General features: G+C 39.3%; 2 protein-coding genes across 3 annotated transcripts; one reads left to right on the top strand and one right to left on the bottom strand.

Moving 5' to 3' along the window:
• Nucleotides 1–1341: 1341 nt before the first annotated feature.
• LOC306836135 (C-signal) lies at nucleotides 1342–3943 on the bottom strand. Its single transcript, XM_079363080.1, has 4 exons — nucleotides 3481–3943; nucleotides 2718–2895; nucleotides 2453–2547; nucleotides 1342–2337 (listed from the first exon to the last, which is right to left on the bottom strand). Exons 1-4 carry the CDS (start codon nucleotides 3820–3822, stop codon nucleotides 2146–2148), a joined length of 807 nt encoding a protein of 268 aa, XP_079219206.1. The 5' UTR covers nucleotides 3823–3943; the 3' UTR covers nucleotides 1342–2145.
• A 105-nt stretch (nucleotides 3944–4048) lies between these two features.
• Nucleotides 4049–12669, top strand: nphp1 (nephronophthisis 1). Of its 2 annotated transcripts, none has more exons than XM_079363079.1 (20): nucleotides 4049–4139; nucleotides 5285–5346; nucleotides 5571–5631; nucleotides 6054–6187; nucleotides 6344–6539; nucleotides 7024–7125; nucleotides 7704–7798; nucleotides 7888–7930; nucleotides 8084–8171; nucleotides 8617–8711; nucleotides 9301–9429; nucleotides 9666–9740; nucleotides 9920–10030; nucleotides 10300–10382; nucleotides 10680–10756; nucleotides 10922–11021; nucleotides 11535–11647; nucleotides 11747–11820; nucleotides 12064–12108; nucleotides 12255–12669. In XM_079363079.1, exons 1-20 carry the CDS (start codon nucleotides 4083–4085, stop codon nucleotides 12531–12533), a joined length of 2019 nt encoding a protein of 672 aa, XP_079219205.1. In that variant the 5' UTR covers nucleotides 4049–4082; the 3' UTR covers nucleotides 12534–12669. The 2 variants fall into 2 exon arrangements, with proteins under 2 accessions (XP_079219205.1, XP_079219204.1); XM_079363078.1 differs by having other exon boundaries at nucleotides 4125–4632.
• Nucleotides 12670–17877: the final 5208 nt, after the last annotated feature.

Genomic DNA, 17877 nt, shown 5'->3' with positions numbered 1-17877 from the left:
CGTTGGCCTCGTCACGCTTAGCTTTTAACCAATTTTAAAGGCTTTGTGATGAAAATTCTAACAGACTCCTCATATCAAATAAAACATTAGATAACAGGATACAAAGGTCAAACAACAATGTCAGATAAATAAAGGAAAACAAACACGTGAGCCAGTGAGAACATACGATTTTTTTTACAGTAGTTCGCTGTTTAAAATAAAAATGGTCTATACGCATCAAAAGCGATAGGCCACTATGTTTTTAACAATTCTTAATCTTCAAAGAAAAAAAAGGATCACAATGCAATGGGCCTATACTACTATTGAAACTCTTGTAAATACCGACAACATTGAAATGAGATGATTCTAACAGCCAAAGCAACTATCGATCAAGTGAAGTAAAACTTGTTAAATTGTTAAAGGGTGCCATATATAGAAATGTCAATCACTCAAATTATATTGTTAGATATCATGTCACCATTACCACTATTTTAGTCACAAAATTGTGCACTACTTACCACTGCACTATTATCTTATTTAGTCTTCTACATATCTACATATTAGTCTTTAATTACCTGTTTATACATCTAATGTTTACATTGTATTTAGAGAGCAAAATCTACCGAAGTTATATTCCTTGTGTGTTAAACATGGTCAATAAAGCTGATTCTGATTTGGAATTCTCTAATATACAACTAGCAACATTTCCATTATTCAAAAGAAATACTGCCATCTAATGGTCACTAACTGTAATAATCTGTGTTGTTAAAGGAGCTTTATCTGTCATTAAAAGAAATGTCTGTAATTTTTTTTCACACTTCTGTGGGTGGGGTGGCTTTTATATGACAGGAACACTCAGTTGGTATTATTATTCATGGATTTACAACAAAGTTGAAACAACAATCTAATAAATTAACTTGGTCACCCAGACTTGGAAAGAATCAGGTCAACGTTGAGTAAAAATCCCTTAACAGGATTGAGTTTAGTCATTACCTGGCCAATTAAAAGCAGCCCTCCATGCTCAAAGCATTCTCGCTCTCTTTATGCGTAAACAACACCTGCTACTTTGTTCCTGAAAACACCTCCATACAACAACAAGAAAAATGTCATGGATCCACAAATTAGTTTTATTTGTTACTTTTGCTAACAACTATGAAGCTCTGTATATACCTGACATGTGTGAATGCATTCCTCCCTTTAAGAAAAACAGTTGAAATCCAAGTGAGAAACATAGAAGACCCACTAAGATAGATCTGTGATGTTGGCCAAGACACTTCCAGCTAAATGTAGTCCCCAGGTGCTGCTCCATATACAGTATGCAAATCTTTGTTTCTCTTCAGCAATGTTTTAATGAAACAATCATGAGGAAAACAACTTTATTGTCAAGGCTGTGACTCATGACTTCTCTCACCAAATGTCACAGCAACAGATTTTATTTAATATTAAAGTAACAACACAGCAAGAAATGATTGATTAAGGCATCTCATTCCCATTTAAAATAAATTGAAGTCTTTTAGGGAAATACGCATTTATTAGCTTTCTTATCAATAATTAGATGAGAAGACCAAGTACAGTCTTGCATTTGCTTGGCACAAAGCTACAGCTGGAAGTTTCAGATGACAGTCAGCTTAGCATAGCATTAAAACTGGATACTACATGTTAAACTTGATCCCACGTGTGAGAAAAATGTCCTTTAAAGAGTGGAAGTTATGCCTATTTCTTATACAGGTCCAGTCAGGTTTTCCAGACACAGTTGAGGTAGAAGTCACTAAGCTTGTACCGAAGATTATCTTGTAGATAAACCTCTTGTAAAAACAGTAAAACATGTTTGTGATTGTGTGTGTGTGTGTGTGTGTGTGTGTGTTAATGGTTAACTAAAAGGTGTCCATGATGTGCTACACTGGGTCATTAGCATAGCATTGTAGCCTAAGGCAATATATGGTCTTTATGCAATGGCAATACCATTGTGTAAGAGGTTTTTTTAAGCACTGCAATGCATGTAAGGTAGTTAAAGAAGTCTCTCTCTGACTGACTCCCCTCGTCTTAGTTTTGGACACTTCATTGAAATGAAGTCCAGCCTAACACACGGTGTCCACAGTGCTGAGAGATGAAGCTTCAGAAATAGATTCAACTTAATTCATCTCACTCTTTGTCCATTCAGTGATTCTACCAAGGAAGTTCAGAGCCATCCCAGTTGTATGCCTTGCCTGTCTTTTCAATATTCAGTGCGTCTATGATGCTCATCAGACATTTCACAGATTGTTCAGTACTGAAGAGCTTGTCTTTAGGCACATTTCTGTGATAGGGGCGGGAGAGATCTGTGTTCACTGTTCCTGGGTGTAAAGACACACATACCACCTGGAATATTCAGAAAACAAGGGAGAGGAAACAATAGGTTATTGATCAGCTCCACAACATAATAATTATACTTCCAGAAATACATATCATAGAAGAACCATTAAATGTAGGCTACCTTTGGTCGACTGCGGCCCAGCTCTATAGACAGATTCCTGGTAGCCATGTTAAGAGCTGCTTTAGACATTCTGTAGCTGTACCAGCCACCAAGACCTGAGGAGGGAGGAAACTACATTAATGTGCACACAATATCACAGGTGTTAAAATGGCTTATTTTGTAACTATAATTAATTGACCTTTTCATGCATCTTCCCCCCCCCCCTGGTATCTACACTACATGATATTTAAAAGTGGTTTTCCCCCCAATACCAGCAACACATTACCATTATCCCCAATCGATCCCACTTTGGCTGTGATGTTAACGATGATGCCACTGTGCTGCTTCGCTTTTTCTGCAGGCTGCTGACCGAAACCTCCTCCACCCTTCTGCAGTAGGGGGGCAAAATACTTGGCCATGACCAAAGGACCCACGGTGTTAGTCGTCAAGGTAGAGATGATGCCCTGATAAAGAAAATAGGTCAGTCATCAAAGATCAATCATTTTAATCAGTTTAGGTGTATGGAGAGAATCCAGTAAAAATAAATGAAAGAACTGATGTCTGTGATAAGTGATCAAAGTTATCTTTCCATGACACTAAGATATGCAAATGAATAAATACAATGTTTAAAATTCAGCATTAATAGTTTTTTTTTTTTTTTTTGTCCTCTGGTAGGACTGGCAAAGTAAAGAAGGGTGACCAAATCAATGGGATCTTCTGACAAGGTACTTGTCACATGAAGTCTCTGCATTTTCTGATGAGAAGTCAGTTCATTTGAATTGTGTTGCAGGGGATTTTTTGCGGGGTAGTTCCCTGACACTGAACGTGTAGTCTTAAAGGTAGTCTACAGTATGTTAAAGTCGAAGGAGCCATTTCAAAATCACGATTCTTGGTCTTCAGTTGTCATAAAATTAGACAGTTTCAGCAGCTGAACGTGGCAATACTTTACTAAGATGCTTTCAAGAAAATCAAGGTCGACAAGATAATATCTTTATCATTTCTTTGTCACAAACGTGCTCACATAGTTGTTTTATAAAGCATCAGGCTACCTTAGCAGAAACATCCCTCAGGCTGGTCTCTCCTTTTCCAGAGGGGTGAAGCATTGCTGAGGAGTTGACGATCAGATCCAGCCGACCGAAGCTCCCCTTAAGCCACTCCGCAGCCCCCTGGACGTCTTCCTCCCGGGTCACGTCCAGCCGGAGGACCGTGAGTCTGCCCGGGTGTTGGGATTCCAGGCCCCGAAGCTCACCCGCTCCATCCGGGTTTCGGCATGTCGCTATAACGGCAGCTGGGCTTTTGCTTTTCAAGATATGTTTGCAAAATTCAAGTCCCAGTCCTCTGCTGGCCCCTTGAATGAGCGCAATGGGGGCAGCCATGACAGCTAATGACATAACATTGTGGAGGTGAATGGACGGGGAGATAAATAGAGTTTGCTTCCTTCAGGTTCCCCCAAAAAACATCGTAATTTTGAATTGCGTAGCGAGATGAAACTGACGCTTTATAACAAGTACCCTTCAAAGTCAACGCGAGTGTGTTTATCCATTTGCCTAAGACAGTAAATAAGTGTGTTTGAAAATAACCCAGTTATAATATTTTCGATTCCGACTCCGAAATGTATTTTTTGAAAATTAAATGAGAACTTGAAGGCAGCATGTTTCACAACAAGGAAAATACACTTACACAAGTCGGTTTATCATCGTTCATGAGAGTAAGAGATCCTAATACAAACAAAAAGCCAGAGAGGGAACATAAAAAACTTGTATCTATCTAAATTAAATGTAAAAGGTATTAGGATGTTTAGGAACATTTATCATTGATTGTCTTCATTCTACTCCAGGCCAACAGGTGGCGGTAATGTACTGGCAACTGAGTTTTTAAACACTAAGGATTCCTGAAAGTTGTTGGATTGATGAAAAATTATGCGCTTTAAATTAATCAAAAACACGATTAGGGTAGTGTAATGTGTTTAAAAACTGCCATGACAAAATAAATAAATTGCTAATAACTGAAAATCAAATAAACTCGCTCGGGCCTGGAGCGGATCCTTGTTGCTTAGCGACCAGAGGAAGTGTAGCGTCTTCCAGCTAGCTAAGCAAACTGCTAGCACATGGATTTTACTTTATAATATAGTTAACATGCCACCAAAAAGAAAAGGACCTCTTCAAATCGCCCAGAGAGAAGTTGACGAAATAAAAAAGCAGGTTTGTTGCGGAATGGCTTTTCTTGTTGCTTCACACAGTCATTTTTTAACTTAGAATTGCATGTCACTCACAGAACAGATGGATTGACATTTTCTTAATCAGATGCTGTGTATCCAATAATGTAAAAAAAGAAAAAAAAACATCTTCTCAAATCTACTGTGTCCCCCAAGAGCCAAGTGTAAATCAGGCGTGGACATCCATTGTAACCGTCCAGCAAAACACAGGACAAAGACTAAATACTTAGATATGTTGAGCATCTTAGTCTATTTACCACATTGATTTATACCACAGTATGCCATGTAAACAAAGGCAAAACAGGAGAGTATCCCAAATTAAATTCTTTTGACTGATGAGTGTAAGACATATTTAGTATTTACACAATGTTAGAAAAGCCTTATAACTTATTAAACTAAGTGCGCAGTCAGAACTGAAATGTAAGATTTTAAACAAATGATCAACATCAGTTGTTGGAGAGCTGGAGAGAGGCCTCGTCAGCGGGTCTATATTTTACCTGGAACATGTGTTTCGCAGAAGTGTATTTAAAAAAATATTTTTAAACATCGCAAATGTATAGATCTAAATCAAGATTAACTGTGAGGGCGTGTAAACGTTCCTGTTTTCACTGTCAATTAATTCCATGTTCTTCTGACAGGTTGACAGTCTGACAAAGGATGTGCACAGTCATGGTGGATCCACTGAAGACGCATTTCGGAGGTAGGCAGCTGTAAAGATCCTCAGCCATGGTTTCTTTTACTAGTTTTTTGCTTTTTAGACTGTTGCCTCATCCAAACTAGCTCTGGATTGTAAAGGCAGTAGCTTTATTTTGCTTTCATTCCACTCCATTTTTCACACTGTCACAATTTACAAGAAGTTAATTTGACTGCCCTTTTAAAGTAATGCTTTGAGGTTTGATTTTATTGATGTCAATTTCCAAACAGATGTCAAGAGCTACAGCTATCTGCAGAGAAAACACAAAGGATGCTGAAGAATCTGACCAAGGTTAGTCAGTAAACTTTTCAATAAAATATTCTGTATCCTCTCTGAAGATGGGATTGTACAATTGTTCAGTTCAATTTCTAGATGATAGCTATTACATCCAACCGGTGCAGTTACATTATATGCATTTTTTGTATCCTTAAATGAAGGGGGCAATTCAATAATCATGTAACACCTATTACACAATCATAGACAGACTGATAGTTGTTAAGATTTGCAGCTTTGTGATTTGGTCAATGACTGTGGAAGTTTTGAAAACAAATCAATTAAAGCACTTGTAAAATTTTGAAAAGAAATCCAGACTTTACTGTGATTGCTGCTCAAATGTGTCATTGTCTAAAGTACAGCCTGGAATATTCTTTTTGATCTTGTAATATTGACTTATAACCAGCTACATTTACATCCTACTCTGTCGCTTTTCTAAGGCTGATGAGCTGGCACCGGTGGGGAACTATGACAAGAGGAAACAGGAAGAGGAGGGACGACTGCAGAACCTTTTGGAGCGTATAAACTCGCTCTCTCTGGAGCTTTCACCTCCAGGACCCAGTTCTGCTGCGGGGTCAGTGACCCATTTACTGCAAAGAGAAAAACAAAAGCATCCTAACGCTTGTTTATCATGATTGGATTCTTTTTTTATGCAGGCCCTCTTCTTTTATGTTCTCTATAATCTCTTTCTTTGTTGTTCTTGCCTGAGTTTTGACGTTTTGATCTGCAGCGTTGCTTCAAAAGAAGAAAGTGAGGATGACGATGACGACGACGACGATGAGGAGGATGATGAAGACAGTGGGGATGAAGATGAGGATGATGAAGATGATGAGGAAGCTGGGAAACCACCTGCTCTGTCAGAAACTCGCCTCTACACAGTACTCAGTGATTTCAAAGGAGAGCAGGAAGGAGATCTGTCTGTTCAGGTGAGGAAAAAAATGTTTTCAAAACAGAGACAGTGACGCACAGTTAGACATCATGAAGGGGTCTATACATGTCCGACTTCCAGAATGACTCGAGCAGGGTCCTTCCAGCTGCATGTTTCTTGAATGTGTCGCCATTGAAGTCTTGGCAGATCAGTATTTACTTTAAAGGTGTTTGGAGAGCTGTGTGTACTGCATTACTAAATGTGAGGGAGAGGGTAGATAAGATTTGGGAGCTCAGGTCTATTTCCTTGTTTCACTGATTCTACCAAAAGATGTTTTTTCCTCAGTGTCCATTGTACATTTAAAAAAAAAGTCTAGATGAAAAATCTACTATACATTTGCTAAGATGATTTTCAAAAGGCAAGAAAATAAACTCCTTTTTTCAGCCTTGTTTTGCATTTGTAAGAACCTTTTTCCATGCATATCCTGTGTTCACAGTAATGTGTATCTGCATCACTTGTTTGTTGTTCCCTTACATTTTCAGAAAGGGGACGTGTTACGGGTTCTCAGGAGAACAGCAGATGGATGGTGGCTGGCTCAGGACACTAAAGGCAACAGAGGAGTGGTTCCTAAAACCTACCTGAAGGTAAAGAACCTGCGTCAAAATCGGACTCACAGTCAAGTTTTCTACTGCTTGACATTTAATGTTCATGCGAACAAGAATCATAAAACACACACATTGTGCCCCATAGGTTGTATATGCATGAGGTTTGCCTTGATGTTGAGAGTGGCGTGAGAGCTGTGTCTCAGACGTGGGAAAGATGCACATTTTTAGGGACGTATCATCAGTAGTTTACCTTTGATTCAGGAAGAGGCAAACATTGAGTCAGGGACTCAAAACATTCAATTCAACAGGTTTAGTACACAATAGAATTAGAGTAATGAATGACATGAATCCAACGTTCTTGTATGCTGATGGTTCTTTGCTTTTTTAAGTATTTCTCCATTTTAAATCTATAATAACTCTGGGATTTGTAGTTCCCTTTATTTTCTCCATGCATTGTGTACAAAATACAAAAGAAAAAAAGGGATCATGATCTCACTGAAGAGAGAGGGTATGCATACGTAGGTCGACATCTTCTTGTGTTAACTCTATTCGAAGGATCGCTATGTGTCACCCGTTGAAAGTAGGAATCTGGGAAATGAAAAGTCAAATCATTTCAGATGGGCTCTGGTGTTGACGATGACGAAGACGATGAGGAGGAGTCAGAGGACGAGGAAGAGAGTGAGGAACCGACGGATGACGGAGAGAAACAGAGGTGCTTCACGTGTCCTACTTTAGTATGGTCAAAAGTTTCTTCTAATTAATTATCAGTGAGATAAATAGGAATGATTTGTTTCTTGACAGCGCTACTTCCAACTGGGGTCCTGTCAGAAAGGCGTTAACTGAGGTGAATACCTACAAACTGTACGCACCTACCAGCACTCCGACGGAACTACTTTTAATTGCATATGCATTCTGGTAACCTGTTTGTTATTTTCACCGTGTGTGTGTGTGTGTGTGTGTGTGTGTTTCTGTGTGTGTGTGTGTGTGTGTGTGTCAGATTGATGCCACAGATGTGCTCTCTGCCATGGGGGCGATACCTTCAGGATTCAGACCGTCAACTCTTAATAAACTGCTGGTGGAGGAAGGTCAGTGTACACTCTTAATCAAGCATCCGTACTTATCACACTCAGTCCTCATCATCTCGACCGTGGGTTCGTCACCAACCTCAGCCCTGTGCTGCATGTCAACCTCCACCTCCTCCAGCCAAGAATTTGCCGTCTCTCAATCAGCTGTCAAATCCAATAAAGGCAAAAATGACCAAAACATAACTTTAAAAAATCTGCAATATACATTATTACATTATAAGTATTAAGTCAAAATGTTCATGCACAGCCTCCGCAAAAAATAGTGCCTTCAAAAAGATTTAGACATTTTTCAGATCACAAAGGTTTTTTTTTGTACTCTACAACAGTTCTTGTGTTTGCTCCACTTTATGTGTTGCATTGCAGTTTGTTCTACCACTATTGTCAGTTTCTATTAGTTCTCAACAGAGTATGATTAAAAGGCAGTGACCGTTTTGTCTTTTTCTAGGCGCAACTTACAGAGCGAGTCACAACATTCAGCCGAAACTCAGCGAATCAAAACTGTCCTTTAGTGACCTCTTCCTTGACCCAGACACTGGCAGGGTAAGACTTCCACTCTGCTTGCGTGTGTGTGTGTGTGTGTGTGTGTGTGTGTGTGTGTGTGTGTGTGTGTGTGTGTGTGTGTGTGTGTGTGTGTGTGTGTGTGTGTGTGTGTGTGTGTGTGTGTGTGTGTGTGTGTGTGTGTGTGTGTGTGTGTGTGTGTGTGTGTGTGTGTGTGTGTGTGTGTGTGTGTGTGTGTGTGTGTGTGTGTGTGTGTGTGTGTGTGTGTGTGTGTGTGTGTGTGTGTGTGTGTGTGTGTGTGTGTGTGTGTGTGTGTGTGTGTGTGTGTGTGTGTGTGTGTGTGTGTGTGTGTGTGTGTGTGTGTGTGTGTGTGTGTGTGTGTGTGTGTGTGTGTGTGTGTGTGTGTGTGTGTGTGTGTGTGTGTGTGTGTGTGTGTGTGTGTGTGTGTGTGTGTGTGTGTGTGTGTGTGTGTGTGTGTGTGTGTGTGTGTGTGTGTGTGTGTGTGTGTGTGTGTGTGTGTGTGTGTGTGTGTGTGTGTGTGTGTGTGTGTGTGTGTGTGTGTGTGTGTGTGTGTGTGTGTGTGTATTGTTTGCAGGATTTTTACACTTCAGTCTTCTGGTCTGTCTCACAGGTCCGAGCTCGTCAGGTCAGGATGTGTGTTTGCTTCTCTTTGTGGAGCTGCCGCATGATTCCTACTCCTGGGGTTGGAGTTCAGGTCCTGAGCAGACACGTCCGCCTATGTGCCTTTGATGGAACAGAGGTTGGGTATTTCTGATTTCTGTTGTGTGTGTGTGTGTGTGTGTGTGTATTCCATTCCACTTCTATAGCCTACAAATATTGCTGCAGTGAAAAAAATCCTGATTTATTTCCATGTTGGTTCATTAGCATATTTAACTTTACCTAGAAAAAGGCTGTGATTATTTTCTTACCCACCACTGTCTTGTTTAGTCCTCTTTTTCTTTCTTGTTTTCAATAAGCGGTTTTTGTATTTTTTAGGTATTAAGTAACATCCACACTGTGAGGGCGACATACAGCCCCAAAAGTCCCAAGACCTGGACTTTTTCTCCAAGGGTATGTTTACATCAGTGTGAACAACAGATTACAGACTGTTGTACTGGCTCTGGTGCTTGTCACTGAGATGTAATGCTATCAGTTAGCTTATATCGGCATCTGAAAAACTGAACAGGAAAATAAAACAACAACACTTAGCTCCATCTTTTGCTGGCTGATCTGTGTTCTGTTTGATCCAGGTGACAGGTATCCTACCCACACTACTGGATGGAGAATGTTTCCTACGCTGCAACTCTGCATCTCCAGACCTTGGTATCCTCTTTGAACTGGGAGTCACCTTTATACGGAATGTAAGGACAAACATTCACATAAAGACACACACACACACATCGGGATGAGATTAAGCAATCTGATGAATGGCATGACACAAAAAAAACTGTTGTACTTTTTTGTTGTTGTCATGGAAGGAAAGAACAACAGAACTAAATGTGTGTGTGTGTGTGTGTGTGTGTGTGTGTGTGTGTGTGTGTGTGTGTGTGTGCGTGCGTGCGTGCGTGCGTGCGTGCGTGCGTGCGTGCGTGCGTGCGTGCGTGCGTGCGTGCGTGCGTGTGTGTGTTAGTCCACAGGTGAGAGAGGAGACCTGAGCTGTGGCTGGGCTTTTCTAAGACTGACTGATGACTCTGGAAACCCTATTCCTTACAGGTACACACATGACAAACAGGTGTAAGTGCACACTGTGTCACATCCACAACAATATTTACTGCTTTGTACATGTACTCTATTCTAGAAGAATCCATATGAATACTAACAGTGCTTGCATATCCATACAGACACACTCAGTCTTCTATTGTTAAGACAGGCAGATAAAAAACCGTCTGAAAGAAGGAGAGGGTTACTGTCATAATAAACCTACCACAGTCAGTGTATGAACATGTTGAAAAGATATGGGCCTGATAGTTTCCATGTCATTCTTTTAAATCTGATTTGATTTGTGTCTAGGACATATGAGCTGCCAGTGAATGGTGGCACACCCTATGAGAAGGACGTAGCAGTGGAGGCGGCAGTCACTCGAGGATGTAAGAGGCCGCACTCGTGGCTCAATTCAGTCGATCCACAAAATGTCTTTGCGGAGCAATATGAGGGGAAAAAAAAGAGTTGATATACTGTATGCTTAAAATAAGCAAAAGGCACACGAAAAGGTAAAGTCACGCTTATAGTCGGTGTGTCTCCTCTTCTCATAGCTCCAGCTGGTGTTTTCCAGCAGATGCTTCATGCGAGGCGGCAGCCGAAACTCATCATCAAGTTGAAAACGGCAAACAACAGGACAAGAACCCAGCTCAGGTAAGAGGATCACCTTAACGTGGTGACAGGATGTCCTTGTGAAGGTCAAGGCAGGTGTTGTGGTTCTCGTTTTAAAAAAAAAAAAGGGGGACAGGGGAGTGTGCTCCATATCCCACCACTCAGCCTCTTGGGCCTCTTAAACCGTGGATACAGGAGGAGCAACGCAAGTCCGTCCTGGCCGTGGGACAGTGGACCAGCTCTTTATTCCTGCAGGGCGGCTTGGGTTAGCAGGAGAGTTTGCTCATCCAGTCTACAGGTGGTTTGTGGACTTTGAGAAGGACAACGAGCGTGTCTTTCAGGGGGATGTGATGGAGGGTCTGCGACGAGCCATACTGTCCCTTTAACCAAAGTGAGAGCTGCATCTGTATCCTCCAGGTTGACTTGCTTACTGAGACCCAATCCGTGATTAGTGGAAGAAATTGGATGATGGGAGATTTTTATTTTTTATTATTTTATTTTATTTTTACATGTATACATAAATAGGGACTTTTTTTTTGTTTTATCCATTTTTAGTCTCCTACCTGACACTCTGCTGCACAGTCTGAACTGCATACACCTGCTGGCACTGCACAGGCAGCTGCTGGCTGATGCACTTCTTTTGGACAGGCCCACCATGCAGAATGCAGGTATAACACGCCCTCACTTCCTCAAATACAAAGTTTAGATTAGTCATGGTTCATGGACAGAAAAAAAAGCCTTTTGAATGAAACGTCTCTCTTTTTCAGATCCGGTATGCAGACCTATACTTGCTACCTTCCCGACGTTGTTAGACGAACCCGACCTGCTGGATGCTCTCAGGGTCAGTCATCATCGTCACGCTTTCCAATAAATGCCCTAAAAAAAGGGTACAAGGGAAGAGAAGAGAAACAGAACTCTTTAACTTGTTGCTTTGTCAACTCAATATACGCCGTTTATTCTAATTTATTGTGTTTTTGGAGGCGTTTATTTCTGCCTTCCCAAGAGTGATCTTTGTTTTAGTGTTGTTTCATTTAACAAAAATCAATCAATATTATCAGTAAATGTACACATTTCCTTTTTTCAGACTGCCTGGCTGGGTGCTGAAAGCAGCATGAGCAGATCACAGAAGGTCAGTGTGTGTGATTCCAGGAGTCTACTCTAGATGGTGCTGAGTAACTTGGTTGTTTTAGGATGTATTTATGCACGAATAAATCCTCATTACATAACATACTTAAGGTAAAACTAGTTGTTTTTTTTGTCTCTGTGTCTTTGCAGAGAGACTTGTCCTATGTAAAACAGGAGTTCAGTAAAATCTACATGTCCTCCACCTATTTCCTCCTCCACTCGCCCTCACTTCCGTGCTATCGCTGGGCAGACCCGCCCTCTGAGGAGCAGCGGGCCAGAGTTGTCTTCTCCATCATGGAGGCTCTCAAGGAAAGCCAGCAAACCTCTGGCCAATCAGGAGGCAAAGAGCTCTTTGTTGACCCCATAAATCAGCATCTCGCCTTTGATGTCACAGAGTTGACCTTTGACCTTCTCCAAGTAGTGCGGTGACATCAGCAATTATAAGGAAGTTTATTATCTTTTTTTGTTATGGAAAAAGGAATGAAATGCATTCCAATCATTTCTTTGGATCAAAAAAAATAAAAAAGTGCTTGACAGTTTTTGGTAATCATGCACAAAATTGCGAGTGTTATCCTACATTTTTGCATTCACGATAAAGCAAAACATTTATCCTTTTCAAAAATTGTGAAATTCCATTAAGCAAAGTTTCAAAAGCCAAAGAAAAGTTTATGTTTATGTTCTTAACATTTCCAGAACCTGATATTCTGTTTACAAATGCTATGTTTGCCAACTAAGGGAGTACATTTGAAATAGCTGGTAATGTTCATTGGTATGAAGGAACGTTGAGATTAATAGATGTTTTTTTATTCCTTTTGGAAAACTTGCAGAGCTCTATGGCATATAGTAATGAATTATATTAATGCACAGAGAAAATAATTGTTAGCAGGATCAATACATCTTAAGTTTTCATACAATCTTCAAACCCATCAGCGGTACCAATTTCAAGATTCTTTACATTTTCGTAAATTTGTAAAAAAAAAAAAAAAAAAAGAGTAGTTTTGATATTTTGAACATATCACTTTGCATATGTATCGGACCATTCCTCATTTCTCACCAGCCAACCAGTACTTGCACAAACCCACTTTTGTGTTCATAGACACTAATTTTGACATGAGTCAAATGTTGTTGCCTGAATAGCTGCGAATAAAAGGCTGAGTGAATGCAGACAATGCAAACATTGTGGCTGGAGCTCCTTATGAAACGAAACCATGAGTTCACCCTGCTGCTATTAAAGTAAACAAACGGGTAACTGTAACGAGGAAGTTAGACTGTGGACTGATACTGAAACTGATGCGTGTGATCCTAGCACCCGCTCGATGCATGAAAGGATCAGACAGTTTTGAAAGGGCTATTTATGGGCAAATGTTTTTCAAATGTGTAATAAATATTTCAAAAACAGTTTTCTTGACCCTCTTTTTTCCACCCTTTGTCATCTGACTGGTCACTGAGCTGCTCTTTTCATCTCCACCCACAAGTTCAACATTTTGTGTGTGTGTGTGTGTAGTGTAGAGTTACACAGCAAATGAGCACTGTTCAGGGTTAATAACCCGCCCGCTGCCGTCTTTTTATAGGCAGGTATAAAAGAACGAGAGCAGTAAGAGGTTGGATCAGTCCGGGCTCGGACAATCACAACACAAGTAACATTATTCATAAGGTGAAACAATGATTCAACATTTGTGCATTAGACCTGATAGCATGAATGTTACACAAGCCAAACTATTTGAAATGTGCAGAGGCTACTTTTTCCTTCAAGATCCATGGATATGGCTTAGATTTTAAAACTGAGGAGCAGTATGTAATATTAGGAGGATGTTTTGGCAAAAAAAAAAAAAAGCAAAATTCATATATTTGTTTTCAATGATTTAAAATCACCTGAAAAAAAAACTGTTGTTTTGTTGTTACTTTAGATTAGTCAAGTCAAGTTTATTTATATAGCACATTCTATGAGATAAGCCGAGTCATTAAAAGTGGACTTAACACATGAAACATGATAACATTATACAATAAAAACACAAGATCCAATTTTTTAACGCGTGAAATGAAATTGCAATACAATAAAAGGGAGTCAGAAGAAATAGTTAGATGACACAAAAAAAACGCAGAACCTTTTTGAGGGAAGGGGCAAGAAACAGATTTTCATTTTTGTGTTGAGTTGGTATCACCTGCTTGTGCAAGCTTCACATTAATCACTGATTTAAAAGTAATATTGATATTGTATCGTTTATTATGGCAAAAATGAAAGTTGAGGGTAACATGCGCCCACACTCTGTTTCTATTATGTTCGAGGACCCACCATGACCATTTCTCAAGTGTCACTTCCACATTACAGGCCAAAGCTTCTTCTACTAACCATAAAACTGAAACCACAACTTCCCAATAACTTAACCTCTCAACATCAAACAACCCCGTACTCCATTAAGCAAAAATGTCCCCCTTAACTCTCGAACCCAAATCTCCCCTAAGTGCACAAACACACACTAACTCACTTAGCCTGTCTTTGGGGTGGTATAGTGTTTGCCACTGAATAATATCATAGCCTGTATTTCCACATTCCAACGCTGTTGTCAGGTTAACAATCAGGGAAATAATAAGAGCGACCGGAGAAGCCGCCATAAACAAAGCAACCCAGGTGACAGAAGTTGCCTGTCAAATTGTTCATTGTTGTTGCTTTAATTACATAGAAACATGTTGACACAGAATGATAGAGAGTTCTTTGTTTCCTATTTGCCTAAAGTTAGACAGGTCAACATTTTTTAAGGACTTTTTTTAAAAAGGCAATTACTCTAGTTAATGATTCATCTATTTCTATTGTTGATAAATTAATCACATGAATAATATGCCACATTTAAAAAAAATCTTAATATAAGGTGGAAAAAAAACTTCTCGTTATGAAATGCTCCTTTACAGCTTATATTGAAAGTATGTATTATGTTAAACTGGTCTTTGCATTCTGCTAATAATCAGTTGTTGTCCCAGGAATTCGACCCGCTGGGTTTACCCGTCAATCACGAGATATCCTAGCAACCTAGCAATGGGCTTTAGAAACCCTGTGCAAGCTGCGACTATAGTGAGCGAGTTGTGCAAAACAGGTCGCAGGATAACGGTGAATTCCTCAACAATGCACTGCTTTCCTCGGCTTAATGGTTTCAATGCAATAAGAACTCATAATGAACAATGTAAACAATCAAATGCAATACATCTAAAGAGTCACATTTATATGAACACACCATATACTGTAAATGCATTAGTTTTGACCTGTCACTCTCTGATTCAATTTTGCTTGAGTAACTTATCACACACTCTTTGCAGCACTATCATCAATGGCTCGTATGTGTATGTTATTCTTCCTTATTATGAAGGAACAGATCGTTTGCATGAGTTTCAGGACAGTAGCCTGATGAAATTCCTACATAACTCAAAGAAAACTGAAAGGCAATCCATCTTCAAATATCTACTGTAAATATTGACCGTTATTGATACTCAGCCACAGACAGAAAAGCTCATTGTAAGTGTGACTGCTATTATCACCTGGAAACGTTGAGACTTTCTCACCCAGTTCTCTTTGTGCCTGAGGAGGACCATTGTGTCTGAGGAAGAAGAAGAGGGAGGGAGAGCAGAGCAGGTCAGGACCAGTTGAGCAGGAAGGATGGAGTTTCCAGGGAGAAGACATACAGTCGGACGAAGGTGGAAAGATGAACTCTCTTTGCTTGAAGAAGTAAATGTCCATCCATTAAAAAACTCTATAAGAAAAGAAAACAAGTCATAAATTAAAGACCTGGAATAAAAATTGTATTTTGCACAGAGATGTTTTAGTAATGGAGACAAAGAAAGTTGATGCTGATTTCATTCTGATTTGTAATTATATATATTTGTTACACACAGTATGCTTTTGAAAAACAAATAGTTTTGCTCATTCTGTTCAGTGATCCCTCAACATTGTTGCAAAAATGAAAAATATACATGTATTAGAAATGTGATTTACCCAATATGCCCTTGTCAAAGATTCTCCACCATTACCAACCTAAAATAAAATGTCACGCTGTCTGTGGATAACCCTTCAGAATTTTTCCTCAAAGTGGTGTTTGAAATGTATAAACATTCACAGCCGGTAGAGATTTTAAAATTATGGTCTCCTTATGCTCGACAAGTTAACAACAAAGCTTTTCTGTTTATCATCCTCCTGAAAGGTCGAAGGTCAGGTTAAGCAACAGAGCAGGGGCTAATTCACAAAACCTTTGTAAGAAAAAAGAACTTCTTATGTGCTGGTTTCTTGAATTGATATTCACAAAAAAAGTGCTTATTTATCTTCTTAACTTTTTTCTTATGGTTTTTCCTAAAACTAAAGAAGAAATTATTCAAAGCAAAGTTATTACATTTCTTTCTAAATTTCTACTTAACTTTAAGATCACACTACACTTGTCCTAAAAGTGTTAGAGGGATACATTAAGCATCTAAATTCATTCATTTAAACCCATTTTAGACAATCCATTTGGATTTTCAGTTTTACTAAACTAGTCTTAACTTATACTGTTAATTTTAGCCACATTTTGTTTTCGGTGTAAGACTCATGTCTCCTGAAAATAAGCTAGCACAAAAAAAAAATGTCACTAAAAAACACCCAACTGTTTCTAAAGCAACAATGTTGACAAACATACTTATTATAAAGTATTGGAATAACGTTTCAGTCCTTTAGTCAATGATTTCACAACAGTACATACATGCAGATACATAGGTCTATTAGTATAGGGATATAAGCCTGCCCTTCAGCATCTGAGAAGTTCTTTACAAAGAAAATAAAGAAATGGCACCGTTCTTAAGAAAACAATCAGGAATTACATTTTATTTTAAGATTAAGTTTGTGAATGTGACCCTACAGGTTGGAGCTGGAGCTTGCTAGAATCCAACAAAAATGACTGAGGCAGATAAAAATGATCCTTGTTCTATAAAAGGTGTCGTGCAGGTTGAGTGCACTTGGTGATTTTAAGTCTTTGAATATTAATTTTACCAATACAACAAAAAAAACACTTAACATACTTTGTAAAAGGAATGCATGTTCTTGTCATTCAGGACACAAAACATGGTGCATCCTTGTTTCATCATTGTTTGTACACTGTGTTACTACACCTGACGCCTACAAGTAGCCATTGTAATTTGACAGAGTTGGTCAGGGTTCCCATGGAAAGATTTGTGTATGGGTGTGTATGTGTGGGTGTGTATGTGTGTGTTTGTGTGTGTAGAGGTTCATAGTTTGTAACTAGAGCCATAGTAGAGGAGCTAGTCCAAGGCGTGTCTCTCTTCGCGTTAGCCAAACACATCTTATCTTCCTGCCGAGTGTAACCCTGTTTCTATGTGGGAGTCTGGTGGTTGTGTCAAGACAGATCAACATTTCTTCAAATGAGAAGATAACATGAGCAGTGAGAGTTTGTAGTTTTTTTCAATAAATCTATGAATTAACTTCATTATAACTCATACTATGATCTGGAAGAAACAACTCTTTTACATACAGTGTGATAAGCATTGATTTAAAATGTAAGGAGTTGGGGCGCATTGGGGTTGAACAGGTTTCAGTTTAAAGCACTATCTTATGAAGGGGTGGAAAAAAATGTACATTCCATGCTATACTCCGATAGAGATCAGAAGTTATTTGAATTATAGCTTCACTTGTTTATATTTCTTTATTAATGATGGATCATCAACATGTGTTTTGTGTAAGGGCTGTTCCAAGTCACAAACCCAGAATAATTATAGTAGAATAATCATACTCATAGTAGCT

The sequence above is a fragment of the Symphodus melops genome, assembly GCF_947650265.1.
Source record: "Symphodus melops genome assembly, chromosome: 15".
In the NCBI taxonomy this organism is placed as follows: Eukaryota; Metazoa; Chordata; class Actinopteri; order Labriformes; family Labridae; genus Symphodus; species Symphodus melops.
The sequence above is the reverse complement of the archived record's forward strand: the minus strand, read 5'-3'. Positions and strand labels throughout refer to the sequence as shown.

What these genes read in the sequence shown, in the direction of transcription:
- LOC306836135 (XM_079363080.1), bottom strand. Translation starts at nt 3,822, where the DNA reads ATGTCATTAGCTGTCATGGCTGCCCCCATTGCGCTCATTCAAGGGGCC. An exon ending in TGAGGGATGTTTCTGCTAAG is followed by an intron (nt 2,896 to 3,480) that starts GTAGCCTGATGC and finishes TTTCTTTATCAG; the next exon opens with GGCATCATCTCTACCTTGAC. An exon ending in GGGATCGATTGGGGATAATG is followed by an intron (nt 2,548 to 2,717) that starts GTAATGTGTTGC and finishes CTCCCTCCTCAG; the next exon opens with GTCTTGGTGGCTGGTACAGC.
- nphp1 (XM_079363078.1), top strand. Translation starts at nt 4,567, where the DNA reads ATGCCACCAAAAAGAAAAGGACCTCTTCAAATCGCCCAGAGAGAAGTT. An exon ending in AAGGAGATCTGTCTGTTCAG is followed by an intron (nt 6,540 to 7,023) that starts GTGAGGAAAAAA and finishes TTACATTTTCAG; the next exon opens with AAAGGGGACGTGTTACGGGT. An exon ending in GGAAACCCTATTCCTTACAG is followed by an intron (nt 10,383 to 10,679) that starts GTACACACATGA and finishes ATTTGTGTCTAG; the next exon opens with GACATATGAGCTGCCAGTGA.